The 27,734-nt window shown below is 41.1% G+C and overlaps 1 protein-coding gene across 1 annotated transcript in view; it reads right to left on the reverse strand.

Annotated features, from left to right (window-relative positions):
• Positions 1–8,916: 8,916 nt before the first annotated feature.
• The window catches only part of CTSC (cathepsin C), a 44,222-nt gene continuing 25,404 nt past the window's right edge, over positions 8,917–27,734 (reverse strand). Inside the window, exons 4-7 of the mRNA XM_055416172.2 lie at positions 24,231–24,386; positions 20,169–20,284; positions 14,043–14,174; positions 8,917–12,085 (exon numbers count right to left, since the gene is read on the reverse strand). Coding sequence (XP_055272147.2) covers positions 11,583–12,085; positions 14,043–14,174; positions 20,169–20,284; positions 24,231–24,386 — 907 coding nt within the window. The 3' untranslated portion in view covers positions 8,917–11,582. The remainder of the gene's footprint in view (positions 12,086–14,042; positions 14,175–20,168; positions 20,285–24,230; positions 24,387–27,734) is intronic.

Below are 27,734 nucleotides of genomic sequence, written 5' to 3' on the forward strand. Positions count from 1 at the left end.
GGGGTCACAAAGAATCGGACACAACTGAAATGACTTAGCACACACGCATATGAACAGTACACTTCCATTCAAAAGGTAGTTATTTTATTATTATAACCACTTGGACAGGCACAGTGACTCATAATCAGGTTAACATAATGATTCATTTTTGACATGTAAATGGTCATTAAGCGTTTTAAATCCTTTTTTAACACAGGAGATTTGAAGATCAGCTTTTGAGGCCAGAGTTTTGGGCAGAGACCAAGATAATTCAGCTGCCAGCTGCAAAGTACTACAGCCAAGTGCCAGAAACACTATTCATTTTTGCATGGGAAAATATTTCTGCCAAACCAAGTCTTTGGGGTTTTTATAGTTCTTTCCCATATGTCCCAATGAAAATGTTATTTTTCATATCTCATTTTTGAATGGGGCTGTCAGGATAACAAGTGTCAACTGTTTTCTAGGCCTGGCAAATTGATCCAGCTATACTGAATTTAAGGAGGACGAGTATTTTAGAGAATCCTGTGAGTTATGTCTCAAGGATAATGATGACACGTTAAAATAAGCACAGGTGTTTGGCCTCCAGTTTATAGTTGGCTTAGCAGGTCTGCTTCTGATAGACAACTTCATAGATAGCTCTCAGCCAAACATTCCAGAACTGGTATCAGCACCTTCTGGGGACAACAATTAGGAAAATATTTAACAACCAATCATGTTATAACTCCTGGAGAAGGAAATGGCAACCCGCTCCAGTATTCTTGCCTAGAGAATTGTGTGGACAGAGGAGCCTTGTGGGCTGATGTCCATAGCATTGCAGAGAGGCGGACGTGACTGAAGCGACTCAGCATGCATCACACATTGGAGAAGGAAATGGCAACCTGCTCCAGGGTTCTTGCCTGAAGAAGCCCCTGGACAGTGGAGCCTGTTGGGCTGCCGTCTATGGGGTCGCACAGAGTTGGACTCGACTGAGGCAACTTAGCAGCATCAGCAGAATATTATCAGGACGTGCCATTTTCACTCTCAGTCATCCAATCCCATGGGGCCAGAGTAGAACAAGAGGGAGATTTAAAAGCAGACAACAACATTGCTGAATTCCAAGCAACTATAATTGAATATGGTCTGGGGAGGAATTAGAGTTTGATCTGTTAGGTGCAGGTCCTTGCCTTTGACCACATAGGAACATTTTCCTGTCGTTATACTATCATCCTGTGGGCTGGCAGAGACTCAGAGATGAATCGTTGGGATAGTTAGGGCTGAGTTTCTGAGAACTGTTATGAAAGTTTTAATAGACAAAAATGCCTGGAAAGTTATATGACTGGACTTTGTCATCTGATAGAAAATACCTTCAAGGAATTCAGGCTTCCAAAAAAGTAATGTTTTAAAGAAAAATTGATGGCAGTTACCACAGACAGACACAACTGTTTTGACTTTACATCTGCCATATTTGAGACACCACACTAAACCACTAGAATTCTATTTAGGAGTTTCAAATAGAAAGCTGTTTTCCTCATAATATTTGTCCCTCAAATACTGTGTATCCCTACCAACCAAGAAGATTTTTCTGAGTGTAAATTTCTGTAGTCTGCTATTTGAAAACCACACACAGGTTTACTGAATGTGCATTTTTATACTATGAGGCTGTCTACCTTGAAATATGCCTGAACTGGGAAGTCATTAAAGATTTTAAACAGAGGTGTGACATTGTCATTGTTGCTGTGGGGAGGGCAAGGCTGGAAGTAGAAACGTATACTAGGAGGACAGAGCAGTGACACAAGTTACAGATCACGATGGTTTAAGGCAGGTGTGCGCAGAGACAGATTTAATAGGCATTTAGAACTTAGAATTCTGAGGAGGGCACACCCAGAGCCTGGTGGCTACAGTCCACGGGGTTGGAAAGAGTCAGACACAACTGAGCATGGTAAGGAAGAGGAATAAATCAATGAAATTCCTAGGTTTCTGATTTTGGAAACTGGGTGGATGAGGGTGTCAACCAATAACCAGAAGGATGAAAGTGAGCTTGCTTTGGGGATGGGAAAAAGATGATATATTCAGATTTTCGCCTTTTGCACTGGCTAATGGGGTTTGGACGTCTAGGCACAAGCCGGAAAGGAGATATCTGGTTTAAAGCTAAGGTAGGCATCATGAAAACAGACCCAGTGATCTCTCTCTCCTGGTAGTCAGGCTTTCTGAAATACTCTCTCCTTGAGGAATTTGCTTCTGACCAATAGAATATGGAACCACTGAGAAGGTTATTTCTTCCATGATTAGATTACAAAGACGGTGAATCCTACCTTGCTAGTACACTCCCTCTATTGCTATCATAACTTGCACACTTAGATTGCACTCCATCACATTAGAGAAGCCCATACGGCAAGGCTCCGAAGATGGTCTCTGGTCAATAGACGGCAAGGATCTAATGCCTTTTATCCAAGAACCTGCAAGGAACTGAATACTGCCTACAGTCTCTGAGTGAGCTTTCCCCAGGTCATCTTTCAGACGAGACGGCAGACCATAGGCTGACACCTTGATTGCAGCCTTGTGAGAGACCATGAGGCACGGAATCCAGTGAGACTGCACCCATGCAGACCCGCCACAAATGTAAGATAATAAATCTGTGTTGGTTTAAACCACTAAGTCTTTGGGTAGTGTGTTATGCCACAGTAGATAACTAATACATGAGCTCTGGAGATGGAGGCTAAATTGGGGTTCTGCCAGCACATAGATAATACATGCTGACTGTAAAAAAGCTCAACTTGAGATAAGATATAATGATGGGGAGAAGAGGATTGTACAGAAGCTGGAGGAAGAGTAAAATCAAGGACTGGGTAGAAGATTCCGTTCCGTTCCGTTCAGTCGCCCAGTCATGTCCGATTCTGCGACTTGTGGACTGTAACCTGCCAGGCTTCTCTGTCCATGGGATTCTCCAGGCAAGAATACTGGAGTGGGTTACCATTTCCTTCTCCAGGGGATCTTCCCGACCCAGGGATTGAACCCGGGTCTCCCGCATTGGAGGCAGACGGTTTTTGATTGGGAGCCTGAAAAGAAAACTGCAAAGAAATAGTTAGAGATCTGAAAGCTGAGAGGTGCGAAGTCAAGGAAGGCATGGCCAAATATCAAATGCTGAGATAAATACTGAAAACCACTTTTAGTAACACAAGGTGTTTGTTGCTTACCTTAATGTGAAAAGTTTCAAAAAAGTGACCTGGTGGAAGGCAGATGTCATTAGATTAAGGAGAAAACACATAGCAAGAAGGTAAAAAAATTTATTTGAAGAAGCTTAGCTGTTGAGAGAGGAAAAGAATAATGTGATATATTTTGTAGGATGAAAAATTGGTGGCTTTTTTATGAGGCAAAAAAGACGAGCGTATTTATGTGATGAGGGCTTCTTGGCCATGCAAACTTTGATTACATTATCTACTATTTATAACATAGCTGTTATAATAAAACCAATAAAGGAAACAACTCTAGCCTTTCATAATCCTTCTGCCCTTTTGAAGGTGCTTATATGCCCATTTGCATTTTATGTAACAAAACACAGTATCATTTTTTCTACATATTATAACATAGACATTTCTTACAGCTGTTACATTGGTAGAATAGTTATTTTTAATACTGTATAATATATTGTCAAGCTTTTGTACTATAAATGATCTATTTCCTATCTCCTGGACCTCTAGGTTGTTTCCAAATTCTTATAACTGTAAACAATGCTGTGATTAATCTTGCAAAGCTGCTCCAAAACAAAAACAAAGAGGCTTCCCCTAAGAGATGTTTTTCTGGGCCCTTGCCAAAGCCAGCACTCTTCATGTAAAAGGGCTCTGAGCTGAGTTCAATAAAAATGTATGCAAAAATCACAGGAACCATTTTTTCTTCTCTTTTTATTATCTCCAACTTCAAAAGCCCAACAGCTAGGCAGCTCAAACATATAGAAAGAGTCCCAGACTGGCTTTAAACTTGCACAGAACACACAAATGTGTTCTGTGAACCCGTCCTGCAGTGATATCTTTTCTACCAACATTCTAAGGCACATGGAATACAACAGAGAAGTCCTCAGTCATTTTTGTCTCTAATTAATTAAATAATTTTACATTGGAAAGACATTATTACTCTTAATACCTTCCTTGCCATATGACTCCAAGTAATAGAATCCACTCTCCCTTGGAGGGCCAGATGCACTGCCAGAAAATATCTTCCATTTTCGCTTAGAGCTATTGTCGCAAATCTGCTAAACTTTAGGTTTGCCAAATCCTTCCGGAGACTAGCTATCACATTTCTGCTGAGACACGTGTTGAAAGGAGAGGCTTTCCCCGCTTGTGCAGTGGTCAGCTGAAATGCAACGTGTCTAAGACAGAGCGTGTCATCCCTTTCCCCCGTTCCTCTGCTGACTTAATGTCTCTCTCTGAGATCACCCTTCTTTTCTTCGTCCTGCTTTAAGATGCTGAAGGCATATGTTTTTAATCTCTCTGGATTTGAGCAAGTATAATAGTTACCTCCAGACCAGGACCTGAAATATCAACACACCACCAGGAAGAACACAGGAAAGAAATCTTGCGGGAGGAAGTAGAGAGTAGTTAAGCTCTGTGGTTCTACCACGAGGAGACCTGGGTTCAAACAACTAAACACTCTTTGTAGGCAAAAATACTATAACCTCTCTTGTCCTTATCTTGCTCAAAGGTCTGGTGGGTTGAAATGCTGTGTTCATCTTCTACGGCAGAATTTGCTTGCACATAGTTCAGTTCAGTCGCTCGGTCGCGTCTGACTCTTTGCGATCCCATGAGCCGCAGCACGCTAGGCCTCCCTGTCCATCACCAACTCCCAGAGTCCATCCAAACTCATGTCCATCGAGTCGGTGATGCCATCCAGCCATCTCATCCTCTGTCGTCCCCTTCTCCTCCTGCCCTCAATCCCTCCCAGCATAAGGGTCTTGCACACAAGGACCTCCAGTTAGGATTCTATGTTCTCCCTTGCTCCCCTCTTCCTTTTTTAGAAGAAGGATCCATTCAGTCTCTTCTCCATCAGTCAAGTTCCCATTGGAACTTACGGTTTCAGTGGGTTCCTATCAGGTGGGAGGTCCTGCGGAACGGGCTCAGCCTGTCATCCCAGAACTGAGGGGAAGAGCCCTTCTCTTGTCTCACACGTCAGTTGGCCTTCACTCCCTGGGCCTTGTCTTTTACTTCTCCTCTTGATTACTCAAAGTGTAGCTCAAGTTCTGGAAGCTTCTGGGATAACGTTAGCGCTCAGAATTATCTCCATCCTCCAGAATCAGTAACATTCATTTGGTGGCAGGGAAGAAAGTGTAAAGGAGTTGGCATGTTGTAGCTCGGACTTCCTCAGCCAGGGTGCTGTTGACATCTGGGGCTGGGTAATTCTTCACTGGAGACTGCATCACCCCCCACAGACAACCCAAATGTCTACAAACATTGCCAGATGTCCCCTGAGGGACAAACATCACTTCTGGTTGAGAACCAGTGTTGGAGTGGGATCCCCATGTATCAGGAGTGGACTTACATTCACAACCTAGAAGCTGAGAGTTTTGTTTTACTCAGTGGGAATTTTTAGGACTTCGAGCCCAACAGACAGCATCATGAGTAACCATGAGAGAACTGCTCCAGGGAGGCGAGGGGAGGCACCAACTTCTATGGCACCTTTGCAACAAAGGGCAGGGAGTCAGAACATGGAAAGATTATTGTTAAAGAAAAACCAAACAGCCCAAGTTAACGAATTTAGCACTTTTCTGTTTATGGGAAGGTTCAAGTGTCTGGGCCCACTGAAATTATCCCTTTGATTTGTACCTCGGCTATCTAGGGCCGGTATTTTTGCATCCTGAGTTTCCTCAGGGCTCACCCTAGAGAGTGGCTGCAGTATGATGGCTGATAGATGGCAGGTGTTCTCTCCTTCCTGAGTTCCCTCAGGGCTCACCAGCTCATGGCTGCTGGTGGCTGCAATTGCTGATGACTGTGATGGCCTTTGTTTACTGACATGGCAGGAAATATTCCATTTCTCACAGGTAATGTGCTAGACTCTGTACAGACTTTATTCACAACCACATCCTACTTTTCCATGTTAAATTTCTTTGGGCTTCAGTTTGCTCACTTATTTTTAACTTATTTTGTACCACATCTTTTCCTTTGTAAAGCACCTAAAACCTTAAAAAAAATTTTTTTTTAACACAGGCAGGTAGTATGTAAATACTCAAAGTTTCTTTGAAACCTTGCCACAACCCTTGAATGTAGATATTGGCATCACCTTTTGTTTATTTTTATTCATTTCTTTATTTAGACAATACCCCATGGCTTGTGGGATCTTAGTTCCCTAAGCAGGGATGGAACCTAGGCCACGGCAGTGAAAGTTCCAAGTCCTAACTACTGGACCACCAGGAAATTCCCTGGCATTACCTTTTAATAAGTGAACACTGAAGACTATAGATCTTTGTTCAGTGATTGGACTAAGGTCTAAATAACAATCATTGGAGGAGCACAGGTTGTCTGATTTCAGAGTACATGGTATTTTCAGGGCACAGTGCTACTTTGCTTTCTCTTCGTAGACCTGTCCTTACTGCTCTGCTGAATTTCAGTCTGGAGAACTGGGATTGTGCCTACTATCTCTTGGGAATACTGTGCATTTCTTATGGGGGCATAAGAATAGTTATCTAGAGGGAAAACAAGCTTTTTTCTTAACTGTCCAGAAAACCCTCAAATGAGAGAATGAGGCGGGTAGAAAAATCTGATACTAAAAGCATTCATTTTCTATCATTTATCTTATACTTTACTTGAAATTATTCAATACTTTTGAAGCTGCAAGAAATACCTTACAGGAAAAACAAAAACAAATCATCTCAATGATTACTTTAATGCACAACCTTAGCTTCCTGGCATTTCCTTCATTTCCTCAGGGGAAGGTTATTTCTCCAACTTATTTCTTTCTAATTGATTGCTAGGATTTCAATCTCTTTAGACCTTTTGCATTAGAGGAAGAAACACATCTGCTTTTTCTCCCCTCAACTTGGGGAGTTTGGAGTTCATCACAGTCTTTCCTTGTTTAACTACCTATAGAATTTGAATTTCAAAAAGCAAATTGCCTTTTAGGCTAGAAAGTTCAAAATCAAAACATATCAGCTTCACATCCTGAAAAGTGGAAAAGGAGAAGTTTGATTTCTTCTGCTTTCTCTTCATGTAGGAAAAAGCGACCTCGATAAGCGATCTTCTGAAAGGAAAACGAAGACACCAACAAAGGCAAGTGCTGCACGTTCTGTCTGAGGGCTGCTTTACCTCCTGCAACTTTGGTTTGCTGTCATCAAGAGGACATTGTGCAGAGCAGCCATAACGCAGGCCAAGAGTTCAATTATTTCACAGTCTAGGCGATTTCAGGCAAATCCACTTTTAATCAGAACCACAGTACAATGAGGTCAGTATTTTACAGCTGCTAACCCATGACCATCTAGGACAGAAATCGGAGAAGGCAATAGCAAGCCACTCCAGTACGCTTGCCTAGAAAATCCCATGGACGGAGGAGCCTGGTTGGCTGCAGTCCGTGGGGTCGCTAAGGGTCGGACACGACTGAGCGACTTCACTTTCACTTTTCACTTTCACACATTGGAGAAGGAAATGGCAACCCACCCCAGTGTTCTTGCCTGGAGAATCCCAGGGACAGGGGAGCCTGGTGGGCTTCCGTCTATGGGGTCACACAGAGTCGGACACGACTGAAGTGACGCAGCAGCAGCAGCAGCAGCAGCAACCCATGACCAATGTACAAATTCAAGTGCACACACTTGCCATCGAGCTGAAGAATTTATGTCTTAAGCTCGCCTGTCTTGGTCAGGAAGTTTCTACTTAACCGTAGTCCAAAAATAAATCTTTATTACAGTTAGTAAATATAAATATTAACATCACTGTATTTAGAGGAAAACTGTTAAGATTAAACCTCCCAAGCCACCACACATGGATTAGAGTTTAGAGCACTTGCCACCAAGGGTTCAGAATAGGATTTCTGAGAACTGGAAAGGATCTTAGAAATGATTTTACAGAACAAGGTCAGCTTGTCTCATAACATTTATATCTTTCTCCATTTTTCTTAATTGGGAGGCAGCAGGTACAGTAGAAAGTTTGTCACACACTAGGGTCTAAATTTATCTTTATTAGCTAGGCATGTCCAGCTCACTAAATCCATTTTTATGTTAATGACAGAGGTGGAATAGATGGCCTACCAGCTCTACTGTTAAGTGAAGCTGTTGCTTATTCTAATAGGAAAATCCTGATTAGAAAAATCAAATTGTTACAACCTTACCTTAACCTTTAGACTTGCTTGCTTCAAAGTTGCTTGCTCTCAGCTGGGGCCTGATTTTCATCTCTGCTGTAGCCATCTAAACCCGATCACCTGTCACACTTCTTCCCACAAAGGCAGCAGGTGAGGCAGCGATGTGGTGGGGAATGTAAAACCTTGGTACCAGAAAATCAAAATCGTCTCCCTAAGTCACAAAGTTTTTGAAAATTTTTCTCTGTGGGTTTCTTTGTGCCATGTTCCTCTGTTTGTTCTTTACTGCCTTTAAAAAAACATCTCTGAAACCCTCCTCTACCCTCTCGTAGAGTTGAGCTTGTTTAACAGAAATACATCTCAGTTGCTTCTCCAAAGCAAAAGATTATTTTACAATCTGAATTTGGGAAAAGATGACTGAACAGTAACTAATAATTACATACTCCTTACTGCGTTCCAAGCACTGTTGTACATACTTTCCATATATGAAGGCATTTAACCCCTGGAGCTCTGAGAAGTAGATACGTATATCCTTTATTATCCAAATCTACTCAGTTCCTGAGATCAGGTTAGAAATCAGAGTTCAGTAAGTCTGAAAGGTCAGGGAAACTTCATTATCTGAATTTATCTTCGTTTACCTGCTTGGGATGGGGTAAGGCCTGACCTTAAATAAAGCAAATAATGTCATTCAAAGTGCAAATCCATTTGGTTCCTTTATTGTAACAGCAAGGGTTTAGGAAGCGTTCACACAGGGATAGATATTTATCCCATTATCCCCGTTTTACAGATGAGGGAATGGACGCACAGGCAGGTTGAATAAGCTGCGCAAGGTTTCACAGCTCGTGTGGCAGAGCCAGCAATCCTTCCTAGGCACTAGAGCACCAGGGTCAGTATCAAGTCTGTGCTAGACTGCCCAGCTAAAGCTATTTTTTTCTTTGTGGCCAGTGGTATTATCGATGCACATTACCACTGGAGCTTTTCTGGGAATGTTTTTGGGGAGGCTTACCAGAATTCCCAAACTCATTTTTTTCTTAGAGCTCACTTTCTCAACAGACTTTGATGATATGTTCTGTTAGCACCAATATAAAGAAGTTTTAGATAATGCAACTAGCTACTTTTTGTAGTTTAATAGTTTAATGATATGGCTTGAGGATCCATGATGTTCCAGTCAGTCAACATCTTGAATTAATTCCACCACTGCACATGAAATAGTGATCTTTCTTTTGTAGAGTCACAGGAAAAGCAACGTCCCACAGCAGAAAAATGCAAGTTGAAGGGCAGTGTAATTGGAGCTGTCTGGGAGAGGCTGCTTGCAATCTCTGAAAACTTGGGGCCTCTTCAAACCATTGTTTGTCCTCAACTAACCATGCTTGTGAGACCACACCATGGCTGTATTTAGTCCTTTAATATTTCCTCAAGTATTTAATGAATGATACGGGAAATGATTTTCCTTCAGAGCTCAGCCAGGGCCCTCACGAGATTATGCAAAAGCTTGGACTCGCTCTCCCGTGGGTCAGCTGACTGACGTCCAAATAAAAACCAAAGGATGGGCTCATGTTTACAGGTTAAAGAAAATCTTAGGTATTAAGCTGATAGATGTGTCTTTATAAATTTTAGTGAAAAATGAATTCCTGCTTCATTGTGATGTCTATTTACACATTCATGTAGCAAACAAGGCTAGGCATAAAGTAGGATTATAACTACATTTAATCAGTAACAGTAACAAAGAAAATATACCTCCTTGGAGGTCTTCCAGATAATATGGACTCTGATTACACCTGCCACTCAGAGTGTTTGCCTCTTTGTCATCATGTGGTAAAAAGGTCAAACGTCCATGTGCCAGGAGCCACCCTTTAAACACAAGGCAAACTCCTGGAATACGCTTCAGTTTAAGAAGAGCAAAAATGTCATTGTAGTGAACTGCAAGGCAAGAAGGACATGAGGTTTAAGACAAAGCTCTGAGACCTAACATGTCAATGTGAAATTTCCAAGTATGCACCTGGTATCCTTAGTGATTTTGGACCCTCTGGTGGAAAGTGCAGAGAGTCAGTGTCTAAGGCACTCAAGGAGAGCCAGACTTAGAAAATCTAGGTTCTAATCAAGACTCATCATTTGCCCTTGGATGAGTCACTTGCCCAATGAGTGAGCCTTGGTTTCTTTTTCTGATTAAGAGAAAGTGAGACTGCATGATCTCTATGATCTCTAGGGTTCCTGTCAGTTCTGGAAGGCTTGTGTTTCTTATTTATGGTTTAGAGCTTGGACTAATTTGTCTAATCTATCATTTCTACTGGATTCTATCTGTTTACTCAGTGTAGAGGTTTCACATCTCTGAAATATCCCTTGGAGATCCCAGAGACCTGACCAAATCTAAACTGCTAATATTTCACTTAGGCTATTACTGCTCAGCCAATGAAGGCTAACCAATACCTCCAAGGGCAAGACACACTGTAAAACGTTTTAACCAATATCCAGACTCATCAAAGCTTGAGCTTCTTTTCTCTATAATCCCTGGCTCCTCAAATACCCAGGAGACAATTTTTCGGGTTCATGTGTGCATGCTCATTCACTAGTCGTGGCCGACTCTTTGCAACCCCATGGACTTGTAGCCCGCCAGGCTCCTCTGTCCATGGGATTCTCCAGGCAGTGATACTGGAATGAGTTGCCATGTCCTCCTCCAGGGGAGCTTCCTGATCCAGGCACAGAAACGCATCTCCTAAGTCTCCTGCATTGCATGTAGATTTTTTACCACTGAGCCACCAGGGAACAGTTCACTAGATTTTCATTGCATACACCCTGCATTGTAAATATTCATAATTTTGTTGTTTTTAGTTGAAATGCCCTGAAATGAGTTTTTTTCTCAAGTATTTACATACGTGAAACAAATATAACAGGAGTGAAGAGTAAAAATTCTCTTAAGCACATACATAAACTCCATAATACATATCACTTGAATATTTATAAAATTTTTTAAAATTTAATAACCATTGTCATATTTTCTCGTGATTTATACAATTTAAAAATAAGCCTGTGTGGTCACGTCGATTTTTTTAAAATACAGCATGTGTTTGAATCACAAAATGATTAGCAAAATCCATTACTTCATCATTCACCATCCTCCATAAAAACCTCATTGAACAGAGTACCGAGGAAAAAGCAGACTGCTGTTCAGTGGGAAAGTATATTAAAATTAAAATCAAGGGCACTTTTAACTGTAAAGGCACAGATCTTCACAGGAAGCTATCTATAATCTTTTTAAACTGCAATAGCAATACTGCAAACGCCGCCCGGCTGTGCATAAGGCATCTTCCCTGCCTGGCTGACGGCGGTCAGCATGAAACCCTGGGAGGTACAGCCTACAGTTTCGGAATCGGGGTGGCCGCCAGAGCTATGCTTTCAATCGCACACTCGTCGGTCCCTCTGCGGATGCGGAAGTAACCGGCCTCGCCCCAGCTGGTGCCCCAGCTGTTTTTAACGATCCAGTAATCCAGTCCGGAGGCCGCGTCAGTGCCATAGCCCACCAGCAGCACAGCGTGATTGGTCAGCTCGAAGGGGTTGAAAGGGTCTCGCAGGCCCGTGTGGTGGTAGACGCCCTTGCGGTAGTGGAGGAAGTCGTTGTAGACCTCAAAGGCAACGGCCATGGGCCCCTGATGGACCAGCTCGAGCTTCATCAGGGCTTCGTTGCAGCCCCCGTAGAAACCGCCCACGTAGTGGTACTCGGAAGAATAGTACCGGAAGCAGCCCTCTTTCAGTCTGCAGGGCGAATCCGTGCCTGTGTAGGGGAAGCAGTCCTCTTCCACCAGCCCAAAATCCTGTGCATACTTCCCTGCGATGAGGTAAGGGAAGCCACCTTCACAGCCTGCGGGTGAAGAGCACACAGGGTTACCACCGTCTGTTAGAAAGGGCTACAGGAGAAGCTGTCCCATTTCACGTGTTTTCTTTTCTACTCCATTAATTATTTTTTAAAGGCTTATTTGATATTTGACTGTGATGGGTTTTCGTTACTGCGTGCAGGCCCTCTGCAGTTGTGGCAAGTGGGGGCTCCTCTCCAGCTGTGGCGTGCGGGCTTCTTATGGCAGAGGCCTCTCTGGTTGTAGACCTCCCTAGTTGTGGATCCTGGTCTCAGCTGTCCTGTGGCATGGGGGATCTTCCCGGACCAGGGATAGAACCCGTGTCCCCTGCATTGGCAGGTGGATTCTTTATCACTGAGCCACCAAGGAAGCCCACTAATTATTCTTATGTCACCCCTGGAAGTTGCTCTTGGCTTAAACACCACTTCATTCGCCCCATCAGCCATCAAGCTAACTACCCTCTCATCCCCATCTATCTGACAGATATTCATTTGGCTCCTGATGTAGAAGGTAGCTCCATGGTTAAGCGGGAGGCTCTGAAGCCTATGTAGATTCAAATCCAAAACTGAGTTAAGAATTTAATTTCTCTGTACCTCTGTTTACTTATCTGTAACATATAGACAGCAATAAGCACTTTCCTTGTAGGATTAAGTCATATAAAAGCAATAAAACCTTGTGATTACTGTCATTATTAAATAGGGAGACAGTCTGTCAAGGAAGTCTTCTCTGACCATCTCCTGCAGAAAAGTCTGAATCAGGTCCCCATATCCTTCCCTCCAGTCCTGGCCCTAGTATATCTCAGAGATACTGCAGGTTCAGTTCTAGACCACCACAATAAAGCAAATATCACAATAAAAAAAGTCACACAAATGCTTTGTTTTCCCAGGGTATAAAAGTTATCTTTACAGTTTACTGTAGTCTATTAAGTGTTCACGTTTTCCAAAAGAAGCAATACACCATAATTTAAAAATGCTCTATTGCAAAAAACCCCCACAAAACTCACTAACCATCACCAGAGCATTCAGTGAGTCATAATTGTTTTGCTGGGGGGAGGGTTGGAAGTATTTTGAGAATGACCAAAATGTGACAAAGAGACATGAAGTGAGCAAACGCTGCTGGGAAAGCGGCGCTGACAGCCTGGCTCAATGCAGGTCACCACAAACCTTCAATTGGTAAAAACACACTGTGTCTGAGAAGGGCAACACAACTAGCTCTGCCTGTATAGACATCTGTAACCCTGTACTTTTCCTTCATTGTTCTCATACTTATTGGATTTCTATTTTCCTCACTTGCACTGTAAGCTTCATAAGGTTACTCTCTTGATACTTTAGAGTCTTCAGGGCCCAGAAGTCACAATGTGGGTGTTAGTAAGTATCTCAGGAAGAATAAAAGGCTCACTGACAAATAACTATACACCAGCAGTTGCACTGGTGAACTGAGAAACTTTCAAGCAGCCAAATCTGGGTGGGGTGACAGCAGAAAACTTCAAAATGAGATGATTTCTCCCAGAAGCCACTGGCTTTCTACCTACCTTACATATGACCTGTTCCAAAAACCTACGGACAAAACTTTTACATCCTTCTAGAGAGAAACTAGTGTTCATACGCTTTCAACAAGAATTAGGTTTCAGAGTGAGACCTTACTTGGAACTGCAGTTAGAAGCTGGGAGGTCTTCCAAACCCTACAGAGCAGCCTCACGTCTGTTCCTGGTCTCTAGCAGCACAACAGCTGCTCCCTCAGGGTGCTGAGCGCCGTCCTTCCTCAGACTGTAGCGATTACTGACACTGTGCTGGCTACCACAGTGAGTTCCACGAGAAACCACTAAGTAGTAAGTGACAGGGCCAGAACTCGCACCCAGGTTTTCTGAGAGCAGACACTGTGCTGTCTCTACCCCGCCATCCTTATGGTTTTGCCAACAATGGCAAACTACACACAGCTCCACAGTGCCTGAAATGCAACACTTACCTTGAGCATACGGACTGCAAGACACAACCTCCTGAGGACTCAAGATTGGGGTCTGAGTATTGTTGGTTAGTATGCGGATTCTTGCTTCCATCATCCCCATAGAAGCAAATGAGTAGCAGCTTCCACAAGACCCTGGTGATGGAAAAGGAAGACATATAACTTAAGAGACTCTGACGCCCTCAAGAAAAGCCAGAGAAAACCTGAGTGGATGACACACTTTAATATGGGTATACTGAGTGTCGCTGCTTTTGTTCCTAAGGATTAGCACAATAAAGGAGATTCAAGCAACAAACGCTATTGACCTTACAGGCAAATGTTAAGATTTCAGCTTTTTCACTGAAAGGCAAACATTACTACATGGGACTTTCCTTGAGAATGCTTCGGGAGGGAAAAAAACCTCCTAACTTCTGCAAAGCACTTGACAGTATTCTTAATAATAAAGAAATGATGTATTGATACATCTGCAACATTCTGAGTCATCAAGTTGAAAGAAAATTAGGGAGGAATACATACAAACTGAGCTTCTAAATATCTCCAGAGAGGTATTTTCTAAAGCAACTTGTTGGGTAGAATTAATTCTAAGAATGGCTCAAGTATAGGTGTATTATTATGAGAGTTGGATTCAACCAGGGAAAATATAACTAAAAGAGTAATTATTATATAATGGCAAATATGGTATTTAAGGTATTCAATAAGGAAGTAAAGATATTAAAGCAGATGGAGGTAGTGAAATTGAAAATAAATTGAAATGTAGCTGGATGGAAGTAGGGGAGAAGGGAAAAGAAAACAGCCTAATTTAATACCTGAATGCTCTGGCAAAGCAAAATAAATTTACTTATGAAGCACATGCTAGGAATATAGTTGCTACTTCAAGAGAAGAAAAAATACTGTATTACGAGGTAATTCATATAAAGATATTTTTATCTGCTTCTTCAATATGTGAGAAGATATATATACACAGAATAAAATATGGCATGTATGTAATAAAACTAGATTTCCACTTATTACAATTCCAGAAAGAAATGAACATAATTTTAATATCTCCAGTATAACATGGCCTCTTTTACCTCTGCCACTGATGTAAATTCTACATGGAGATATACTTGTACCAAACCCCCCAAAAGTGAAAGCTAGTCACTTAGTCGACCCAGGGATTGAACCCAGGTTCAAGGTCTCCTGCACCCAAAACACTGGAAATTAAATGAGGTTTAAAAACCCCAAAAACTAACAAAACTCATTCTACATAAAGAGAATGCTGCTTTTGTTCTCTTTAATAACTCTGAATTTAGTAATTTAGTGACTGCCTTCCTCAGAAAAATATTCATAACATTATACATTAAAAATATGGGGCATCGTTTTTCTCTTCTCCAAGTAAATGTTCATTCATGTCCTTCCCTGAGAACAAAGGAACACCAGGATATTCTAAGCTCAGTCTCTGGGGTGCTATGAAAGAAAGTCAAAGTGTTAGTTGCTCAGTTGTGTCTGACTCTTTGTGACTCCCATGGACTGTAGCCCGCCAGGCTCCTCTGTCCATGGGATTCTCTAGGTAAGAATACTGGAGGGGTAACCATTCCCTCCTCCAGGGGAGCTTCCCAACCCAGGGATTGAACCCAGGTCTCCCACATTGCAGGCGGATTCTTTACCATCTGAGCCACCAGGGAACATTCTAAACTCTACTTGAATTATTTAATACTGTTTTCCTCAAACTCAACTATGAATTTCTTTAAGTGTTTACAGGAAATCTGTCTTCTTCACCTTGATGCAATGAAAGAACTCAGTGCATCTCTGTAGAAAGAAGTCAGATTATTAACAAGCAGACACATATTTATAGCCAGGAAAGAAAGTTATTTCAATGGAAACAGTCAACATTTACTTTTAGTCTATTAGTGCCCTGTCACCCTTTAACTGCTACCACTTCTGATGGTTCCCAAAATTCTCCCCATAAACATCTCAGATTTATCCATACTGCTTTTGCTAAATTGTGACAATTAGAAGAGAAACGTTTGGAAGGGGGCCTTGGAATTCATCTAGTGTACAATCTGCTCACTTGACAATGCACTCAGAGTCAGAAAGAGGCAATGACCTGGCCAAAGTCACCAAACTAAAGGACGGCAGGTGCCAGCACCTAGCTGCCTGCTAACACAGGAATACCATTTCCTTCCATTTACAGATCCATATCTACTTTAAAGAATTCTCAAATTTCCTGTCCCCATCTTCCAGTTACTCAGCAGACCAAAATTAACTTGTCCATTTTGTTTTGGAAGCCATCTAAATACTACTACCCTTAGGACTCCTTTTTCACATGACAGAATGTCAGAGAACTAGATGAGTGACATAAATGGCAAAGCCAACGTTCCTTTCATGAGACATCAGTAATATCCAAGAGAGTCTAGAAACAATCCCCATTTGGCCATTTAGCAGTCTTGGCCACAAGAAATAACTCTCTTGGTTTTAAGTATTAAACCTTCATTATCAACCCATCCAGCATCATGGGAGGGACAGGCCACATGTCCATTCCAGGACTCAGAATGTGCTATTACCAGAGAAGTTAGAAGGAGGGAAGGAAATAATCTTCCTCAAGTCTCTCATGTTCCCAGAAGGTCAGCTGCCAAAGTAATTAACGTCTCTTCAAAAGTCAAGGCCAGAGTCTAGCTTCTAAAAGGACTGTTTTCTCTTAAGAAGATTACAGGGCAAGAAAGAATAGAAGGGCTTTCCTGGTGGATCCGTGGTTAAGAATCAGCTCTCCGATGCAGGAGATAAGAGTTCAATCCTTGGGCTGGGGAGATCCCCTGGAGGAGGAAATGGCAACCCACTCCAGTATTCTTGCCTGGAGAATCCCATGGATGGAGGAGCCTGGTGGGCTACAGTCCATGGGGTCGCAAAAGGGTCGGACACGACTTAGCAGCTGAACAACAACACGAAGAAGAGAGTGAGGAGGGGAGTTGGCCCAGGAGTCAAGTTTCCAGTCTCAGGTCGATAATGCGCTTGCCACATGGCTTAACTGCACTCAGCCTTCACCTTCGAACAGTGGTGAACACACTGAACCGGTAGCAAGGAGCCAGGATTCTTTTTGCCCTTCCCGCTCACCCCATCAGTCAGCTATGTGACTGGGAGATGCACTTGACCTTTCTGACATTTCCTGTCATCTTGGGTGTAAAAGCAATAGGGTGGAAGAGTTTAAGGCCCCTGCCTTCCAGCTTTAGTAAAACAATATTAGAACAAGACTAAAATGAACTAGATCTTTAAAGTTAGGAAACCACTCTGCATTTCCTAATTAATGTGACCTGAAAGACACTCCGCTTCTCTCTTGAAGACACAGTAAGAAAGACAGCGCAACTGGGAGATGAACAGGGAAAGTCTGTCTCTGCCGATTTCCTGGCTCTTTTCCCTCTCACACGCAAAGTCAACCTTAGCTATAGGGCTGGTGCTGAAACTCACCCTAACAAGCTTAGGGTGAAAGTTTATCCCCCAACCCAGGAATTTTTTTTTTGCTTTTTTTTTTCATTACTCTTAATTTCCTCTCTGAATAGAGAAAAGCTGTAATTTCCCTGAACTGCGGGTAATTTTGAATTCTATAGGACACTGGTGTATTTAAGTTAGTGGAAACTTCCAAGTAGCCCAGTTAGTAGGAAGAGAAAATAACTTTTTTTCATAACCTAAAGTACAGAACACCACAAAGAAGCCAAAAGAGGAAGCACTCAGTACATTATTTTCTCAGATACCTGACAAGATACCACAGATGAGGGATCAATTCAGAAGCAGTGAATCACTCAAAGCCCTCTGTTTTTAAACTGCCCATGTCTATACAAACCATATTTATAACAGTCAAAGAATAAGGAATATTAGAGACAACAACAGCTTTTACTGAGCTACAGGAGAGACACTGTCAAAGAATCTGGGGTTAGAAAGTCTGATTTCCTTCGAATTATTATCTCATCACTAGTCAATCAAATCTTTTTTGGGAAGTGAGCTGAACTAAATTTTTCTTCCAACCTTCTCTTAATGAATTTTTTAAACGCCCTACTTAAAGCAGTTATATTGTATCTTAATGTTTTGTTTGTAAGTCTTGCTAAGCTGTAGTCTCTAGGACAAAGGACTGTATCATATTAGTTTTCATACCCTCAGCCTTTAAACAAAAATTCCTGACATGTTAGATACTCTATAAATACAACAGAGTGGGAACAGCCATGTGCTAAGCCCTCAACAGTCAATATGTAGTAGTTACTTAATCCTCTCCAGTAAGGACAGGAAACCTATTTGATGATAGAATAAATTTTAATCCTCTCTTAACATCAAATCTTTTTAACTGACTTTCCATTCATTTCTCAATTACCTTCAAATTGCTCTCATTTCCAATCCCTCATTTTCAAAGAAGCTGTCCCCAGGAAAGGTAGGGATGGATTTCAGGACCCACACTTTCTCTGGGGCCAAAGAGCCCAAGAATGACTTGCGCAAAGGAAAGACAAAGAGATGAGACCTCCAGTGTCAGATAAAGGACAGGAACCCTGCCGCTGCAAGACGTCCCCAAAGCCCCATCCATTCAGAACACCCTCCAAGAATGCAATGGGGGTGAACTGAAGGGGTGGTGGTGAACACTGAGAACTGGGAGAGGCTGATTACTGAATTTTTAGGAAATGGGAAGGAAAGTTCATCTTTGGTTGTTATTAATTTATAATCCTTTCAGGAGACACCAATCAGAATGTTTCCAGACAGCAAATAATACACCTACTTTATAGTAACAAATCAGTCCTGCTTACTACAATTGTCTTCAAAATGAGCTTAGAAGTAATAAACCTGAACATTATATAAATGATTCTCCAAACACTGTTGGCTCAAATTTAGGATAAGATAATTTGCTCTCAAGTGCTATTAGAGGCAACGTTATTAAATCTACTCATACTATATCTAATTTTCAGAAACAACTGACAAAATGCAATTATAGTGATAATGCTGATAAACATTCCACCAGGAAGCTGAGTTAATACTTACCATTATGTGTCATATCCTGATATAAAGTTAATTGAAAGATCCTTACACAATTCAAAAAATCTACTTCATCAGCAAAAAAAAATTAAGGATTCATTTTCTGGGCTCCTATAATTAGACTAATGATGAGGGAGAGGTGGGGGAGAGTGGGTGGACACTTAAAGGATTCCAGAATAAAGATATGGTGTGTGTGTGTATATGGAGTATTACTCAGCCATAAGAAAAGAATGAAATTATGCAATTTGGAGCAACATGGATGAACCTAGAGATTATCATACTAAGTAAATCAGCCGTCCAGGCTCTTCTTTCACTGGGATTCTCCAGGCATGAATACTAAAATGGGTTGTCATGCCCTCCTCCAGGAGATCTTCCCAAACCAGGGATCGAACCCAGGTCTTCTCCCGAATTGTGGGTGGATTCTTCACAGACTGAGCCACCAGGGAAGCCCAAGAATACTGGAGCGGGTAGCCTATCCCTTCTCCAGGGGATCTTCCCAACCCAGAAACTGAACCAGGGTCTGCTATATTGCAGGTGGATTCTTTACCAGCTGAGCTACAGGGGAAGCCCAAGTGAATCACAGAGCTCGACAAGTAACATATGCTATCACTTATTCATATCACATATTCAATATCTTAAACTATAATGGAAGAGCATCTGAAAAAGTATATATACACTGAATCACTTTGCTGTACACCTGAAACTGACACAACATTCTCAGTCAACTATGCTTCAGGTTAAAAAAAAAAGATTCCAGCAAACCACCTGCAGCAGGAAGATGAGAAAGGTTAATTTTAGCTGCAATTCTTTGTTTCTACACAAGTCTCCATAACTTGGAGTGCAAAGGAGTTTGGCTTATAGACCGCTCTACTGAATTTCACTAGCTATCTGGAACACATACTTAGGAGGATACTAAAGCAATGCTAAGCTCAGCTGGAGAGATCATGTCTTACCAGTGTCTGTCAAGGATACAAAAAGAAGCAGTGAGTATTCATTAGGTACAGATTTTCTATTTTCTTACTAAAGTAGATCATACCAGTTTCATCTCTGTATCCGAAGCCTGTGAGAGCCTCGTACATAGTAAATGTTCAATAAATATTTCAAAATTTAATAAAAAAGAAAAAAAATCAGACATTTCTTTACCTTGGTTTCGAACAGGAGTAACAAAATTGATACCGTGAACATTTCTCCAATCCCAGGATTTTGGCAAATGCAAAATCTTTTTCTGTATTTCAGCAGTTATTGGTGCAGGTTTGGGCCTAGGATGGGAATAGACGCTTGACATTAATACATAGTCTTTCCTTTGAGGATGATTTCCTGACCTTTAATCCCATAATTTCAACCATCTGGCTGGCTAGGATGTAGATTCAGATCCAAAGAACACTTGTCCATCAGTGTTTCAATGTGTCTATTATACAAAAATGTGTCTATTATACAATGTGTCAAATATACAACTAAGTTATACAGATTGCCCACTTCTTTTTTTTTAACTGTTACAATTATTTGTTTTTCAATTTATTTATTTGGCTATGACTGGTCTTAGTTGTGGCATGCAGGATCTTTAGCTGCAACATGTAGAGTCTAGTTCCTTGACCAGGGATTGAACCCAGGCCTCCTGCATTGGGATCACAGTATCTTAGCCACTGGCTCCTGGGTAAGTCTCAAAATTACCCATCTATTTTTCAGGATCTAGTATTTTTCCCCTGTGAAACAATATTGGTTTTATATATTGCCATTGCTAGTTTCAGTATGCCTAAATAACAGCATTCTCTTACTTTTCATAGATTTTGACCCAAAAAAGTAGATATGGGAAATTGAAGATGGCCTATAAAGGATTTAGAGAAAACGAGGAATTACTGATGTATGACTCTACAGAGGGTGGTGATGGTAGTCACAGAAGTGAAAGGCAGAGAAATACAGGATGTAAGTAGAAGGCAAACCAGGTCAATAAACAGATAATAGTAAGACACAAAGACACCTACAATGGCTTCACCACTTCCTAGCTGTGTGACACTCGTCAAAGAACTTAACATCATAAAACTATGATCACCTCCTATTAAGATGTGCATAGTCATACCTACCTCTAAGCACTGTTATGACAATTCAATGAAATAGTGATTAATGTGCTTAAAACATTACCTAGTCTTGGATGTCTTTAATAAGCTATTAAGCTATTATGGTGATTACCACGACCATCAACATCCATGTCTTTAAGACTAAATATGCTGCTGATACATTTAAGTAACTATCTTAAAGGTGAACAAAACACTCAGTTGAAGTGTTAACTTCCTTCTTCCTACATCCGACAGGCAGAGTGTTTATCCATCAATGCACACACAGACAGAACAAAAGCAACACGACAAACGAAGCTCAATGGTATGAAAATGAAGTGAGTGAAAGAGGAAGCTGGGTGGCGGAGAAGTGAGAATTACAAACATCATAGGCACACTATATTTCATCATTTGGGTCCAGATTCTTCTAAGAATTCGGAGAAAGCTCCGGACTCACTCAGAGAGATGTCCATAAACGGTACATTTTTCTAAAATTTGAGCAGGTGCAGTTTCAGAGATTCAGGTTAAGAATCTCTGAGTTTCTATTATGTCACTTTCAGCAGCTCTAACACACATACAAAAATGCTACTGAAAACCAGGCAGCTAGACCACAATGTCTGGCTTCAACATTTCCCACTTCTATCTCCTTATCATAAACCTTCTATGGAGACTTATTAGCCTTAAAAACAGGGCTTCATATATCTGTCTCTTCTCTAAAACCAAGGTGGTCAGGTGGAAAGAGAAAAATTCAAATACAGGAATTCTTCAGGAACATGGCACCTGACATATGGCAATGCAGTTGTGTCTCAGGCTCAAATCTTTCAGATAGGAGTCCTGGTCTCCCTAAGGTTCCAACTCTGACCCCACCTCCTCTGGGGCTCCTCTGGATTGCTACTGGACAGCTCTCAACTTTCTGTCTCACACAGACACAGGATGGCTCTTTCATTTTAGTGAATCTGAGAAGGGATACAATAAGCTCCCTTTCTGACTTTTGACTAATCAGAACATCTTGTAGACTAGTCGCTCCTTAGAATATGCTATGAGAAACATTACACATATAAATTTTTTTTGAGACAGGGGTAGAATTACAAGAGAATGCTATCAGTTGGACAGGAAAAAACTCTATACAGTCTCAGAGTAGAAAAATGCCAGCTTATGATTATTAGTCTGCAGAAGAAAAACTTAGCAATGAATTTTATTGTTGTTGTTCACTTGCCAAGCTATGTCCTACTCTTTATGACATCATGGACTGCAGTATGCCAGGCTCCTCTGTCCTCCACTCTCTCCTGGAGTTTGCTCAAATTCATGTCCACTGAGTAGGTGATGCTATTTAACCATCTCATCCTCTGTCATCCCCTTCTCCTCCTGCCCTCCATCTTTCCCAGCATCAGGGTCTTTTCCAATGAGTTGGCTCTTTGCATCAGGTGGCCAAAGTATTAGAGCTTCAGCTTCAGCGACAGTCTTTCCAATGAACATTTAGGGTTGATTTCCTTTAGGATTGACCAGCTTGATCTCCTTATAATCCAAGGGACTCTCAAGAGTCTTCCCTAGCACCACGATTCAAAAGCACCAATTCTTCAGCATTTTGCCTTCTTTATCATCCAACTCTCACATCTGTATATGACTACTGGAAAAACCGCAGCTTTGACTATACGGACCTTTGTTGGCAAAGTGATATCTCTGCTTTTCAATACACTGTCTAGATTTGTCATAACTTTCCTTCCAAGGAGCAAGCATCTTTTAATTTCATGGCTGCAGTCACCATCCTCAGTGAATTTGGAGCCCAAGAAAATTAACTCTGTCACTGCTTGCATTTATTCCCCTTCTATTTGTCACGAAATTGTAGGACTGTATGACATGATCTTAGTCTTTTAGACGTTGAGTTTTAAGCCAGCTTTTTCACTCTCCTCTTTCACCTTCATCAAGAGGCTCTCTAGTTCCTCTTCACTTTCTGCCATTAGAGTGGTATCATCTGCACATCTGAAATTGTTGATATTTCTCCCAGCGATCTTGATTCCAGCTTGTGATTTATCCAGTCCGGCATTCATCCAGCAATGTATTTTAGTTAACCATTAATCTATCAGTGGTCTGTTTAAACAATAAAACTTGAACAAAGGACTCTATAGCTATTAATAAAATAATCATTATATTCTCTGAATATTAGAAAATGCTTTGATATACTAAAAGAAAATAACCTATCTACACAATTTATTGAGTCCCATTAGCTTTTCCAATTGGTTTTCATACCCTTCAGTTACATCAATTCCTCCTGCAGCAAGGTATGGCATTACAAGAATGTCGTTGGCCATTTAATAAATGTTAAAGGACTACATATGCTAAACTCAGCTATAGTTTTCAGGGAATAAAAGAAATCTACCAAACTCCTGACTATATAAATTCAAAGAATGATATAATTTCCCATCAGATGCATATCATAGAGTATGTAAACTAAGATGGGAAATGCCACTTCTGGCTGAAGGCAGGAGAAGTATATTGATAAATTATGTAACTTTTTTTTTTTGCTGGACCTCAAAACTGAGAAAGGATTTTGAGATTTTTCCAGGTGGCAAATTTGATGGTTTTTACAGGCAAGTTCAGGGGTATGTGAGGCAAAGAGAGTTTCAAGAATGGTGGTAGATGAAAGTTTTCAGTAATTTTTTGTCATATTGTTTGAAAGCAGGTCAAGGTGGTAAACAGAGTTATGGTCAAATTTAGATGGTTTTGATTACCAGGCTAAATTTATTCCTTAGACAACAGGTAGTAACCTGTTCACAGCTGAATATAGGAAGACGTACCTGGCAGTATTTCATAGAATGGCTAAGAATGGGGACAGTGAGGGAAAGAGATCAAAAGGACAGAAGACAGGAAGCTGATCCATCATACAGGTGAGAGACGACAAAGCCCTCCAGCCAAAGTGAAAAGATGGAAAGAGAGCAAAGAAAGCAGCAGATGCTGAGAGCAAAGGCCATACACAGGACCTGGAGAACATCAGAACATGTATGAATAGGAGACAGGCACGGTCAGAGAAAGATAATATAAACATCTAAGCAGGGATGACCAATAAAATAGTGAGCAACCCAAGGAGGGCTGGTTAGAAGGGAAGATATCAATCAACATATATCTTTATTTGTGATAAAGAGATGTGCTTTATTACCTTGGAATCCTCTGGCTGTGGCCACCACCTCTCCTGATTATCTCTTTTAGGGTAAGACTCTCATATTCCATGTATGGGGCTGCAGTCCAAGACTTCTGAATGGCATTGATGGCTTTCACAAAGTCGTGGTTATATCTGTAGAGCTTATTAGAATAACTGCCAACGAAAATAAGACAGCTTCAGATACACTCTTTACTGGTGTAAACAGATCCCATTAAAACAGGCACTCACACTCTGAGCCTGAGTGTAAAGTGATAGAATCTTTCAGGAAGGCAATCGGGTATATCCGTCTCTGTATCTCTACATTTATACCCACAGCCTAGAACCGGAAGGTGTCCTATGAAAATGAAATTTAAGTGACCTAAGATAACTGTATAAGGATGTTCAGTGAAACACTTTTATACTAGTAATAGATTATAAACATAAATTCTAAAACAAAGAATGGATTGAATAAATAATGGTACTTCATTTGCTATACAGTTTACTCAGTAAAAATGTCTGGAAGATTATTTAGTGATATGGGAGAATGTTCATACTATATTAGACAAAAAAGAAGACTATCAAAGAAGTTGACACAGCATGAATCAATTTTTGTGACAGTATACATTTATATTGATACTATAAAGTACATACAACCAAGGTTATCTGAGTGGTAACACAAAATCACACCTCTATTAATACAATTTCTACAATGTACCTTTTAAACTTGGCAATGATTAAAAAAAAAGGTAGGGGAGACAGCAAAACTATATTCAATGTGTATATGTGACACAGTGGAAAAGAATCTGCCTGCTAGTGCAAGAGGCAAAAGAAACTCAGGTTTGGTCCCCAGGTTGGGAAAATCCCCTGGAGGAGGAAATGGCAACCCACTCTAGTATTCTTGCCTGGAAAATTCCATGGACAGAAGAGCCTGGTGGGATACAGTTCATGGGCCTACAAAGAGTTGGACACAATTGAGCACACAAACATCTCCTTTTAAACTTTGCAATAATAAAAAAGGGGGTGGGGTGAAGTACAGCAAAACTGTATTCAATGTACATATAGCAAGGCAACTATTATAACCACATGATGAAAAAAAAGTTGTTCCATATGGACAAGGTTTATATCCTTGTCACTCAGATTTGGTTCTTGAGCCAGTATCAGCAGAAGCACCTGGAAGCTTGCTAGAAATGCAGACTCTAAATGTCAGTCCAGGCCACCTGAATCAGAATCGACATTTTAACAGGATTCCCAGATGATTCACAGCAACATTACAGACTGAGAGGCACTGGTTTAACTGATGCCAAATGCTTGGACAGAAATGTAAACAAATCTAATACACAAAGAGTATGTTTACAAAGGCAAAAGACTGAGGGAGTTGATTATTCATTTAACTCAAACATGTATTACACCTATGTGCCAGGTGCCAGGAATTACAGAATTCACCGTGTTATTTCTACTAAAAAAAGATTCTGTGACTTAAGTATGACTCCCTATCCAAGACTTCCATTAACATTCAGTTATACAAAGCAAGATATGCCTAACCTGAGTAACTTTTTAGGCAAACTGTGAACTTTTCTTTCTCTTTTAATTCAGATGTTCACAGAGAGAGTATTTAGATATAGCCAACGACCTGAAGCACTGGAAATCATAACGAAAACGTGCAACCACGCTGATAACATTTCAGTGTTTTTATCAAAGTCCGTTCCCACTGTTTTCAAGGTGTGAAACCAGAGAGGTACATTTATTAAACACAAAACTCTCTGTATTCTATTTCTGATGAACTAACAACAAAAACCAGTTACAGTAGTTTTTTCTTAAGAGACAGGTTCAGTTCAGCTCAGTTCAGTTGCTCAGTCATGTCCAACTCTTTGCGACCCCACAGTCTGCAGTACACCAGGCTTCCCTGTCCATCCCCAACTCCCAGAGCTTACTCAAACTCATGCCCAGTGAGTCGGTGATGCCATCCAACCATCTTATCCTCTGTCCTTCCCTTCTCCTCCTGCCCTCAATCTTTCCCACCATCAGGGTCTTTACCAGTGAGTCGGTTCCTCGCATTAGTTGTCCAAAGTACTGTAGTTTCAGCTTCAGTATCAATCCTTCCAATGAATATTCAGGACTAATTTCCTTTAGGATGGACTGGTTGGATCTCCTTACAGTCCAAGGGACTCTCAAGAGTCTTCTCCAACACCAAAAGAAACATGTTTTTAAATTGTAAGTATCTATCTTGAGATCTGATCATTAAGAGCTGAAATAGACCTTGACGGTAACTTAGTCCTAAACGTTTATTTTACAAGTGAGGCAACATAGATTCTGAGCACTCTGGTTGTAGCTTCTTGACTAAATGAGGCAATGCTTGAAATATCAGAAAAGTACATAGTACACAGTATATCCTAAATGGTAGGGTGAAAAGTGAGCAGCTTCACAGGAAATGTGTCATTCAAGGGTCAAGCCAAGCCAAGCAACTTAAAATCTGTGTTCAAACTGGAGGGGATGAATTGGTCTAAATCTTGGGGGGTGCCTCCCCAGACAAGAGCAATCTGTCCTCTTTGAACTCACATCCCTCTTTTCTGCTGCACAGCCCTTCACTGCCTGTGTGGCCTGGCTTTGGGTGATCTGCTCATACACACTTTCAGGGGATTTCACGGTCAAATAAAACAGAAAATCTGCTACCAATAATATTTATCTTTTCCTTCCAAGCTAATAAAGTCTGAAATCTCTTGTGTGATTCACAGTAACTTACACTGGACCTGACTTAAGAAAAATATTAACTGTCTGTTATCAGCTAAATTCATGTGTTCACATCCTAAACTTCAGTATATCAGAATGTGACTATATTGAGAGACATGGCCTTTAAAGGGGACATCAAGGTTAAATGAGGTCACATGGGTGGGCTCTACTCCAGTATGACTGGTATGTGTGTGTGTGTTTGCTCAGTCATGTCCGACTCTTTGTGACCCCATGGACTGAAGACTGCTAGGCTCCTTTGTCCCTGGGATTTCCCAGGCAAGGATACTGGAGCAGGTTGCCATTTCCTTCTCCAAGGGATTTTCCCGACCCAGGATGAAAGCCAAGTCTCTTGCATCTCCTGCATTAGCAGGTGGATTCTTTACCACTGAGCCACCAGGGAAGCTCACATGACTGGTATAATTATAAGAAACAGAGATTAGAACACAGACAAGCTAACTGTGTAGGGACAATGGTTAGCAGCCATCTACAAGCCAGGGACAGAGCCCTCAGAAGAAATCAAACCTGCTGACACCATGACCTTGGACTTACAGCCTCCAGAACTATGAGAAAATTAATCTCTGTTGCTTAACCCAGTCTGTGTAATCTGTTATGTTAGCCTTAGCAAACGAATACATTATTACATAAATACTAAGAACTTTAAACTCATTTATTGCCTTGTTTAAGATTTATGTTCTATTAGTATCACCTATATTTGATGCAAAATAAACATATGCATCTGCAAGGATTCTGCAACATCTTATTGTGCTGTGGTGTGCTAAGTCACTTCAGTCTTGT

This window comes from Moschus berezovskii, chromosome 25, assembly GCF_049115385.1.
Source record: "Moschus berezovskii isolate FMDL1 chromosome 25, NW_MosBer_1.0, whole genome shotgun sequence".
Lineage (NCBI taxonomy): Eukaryota > Metazoa > Chordata > Mammalia > Artiodactyla > Moschidae > Moschus > Moschus berezovskii.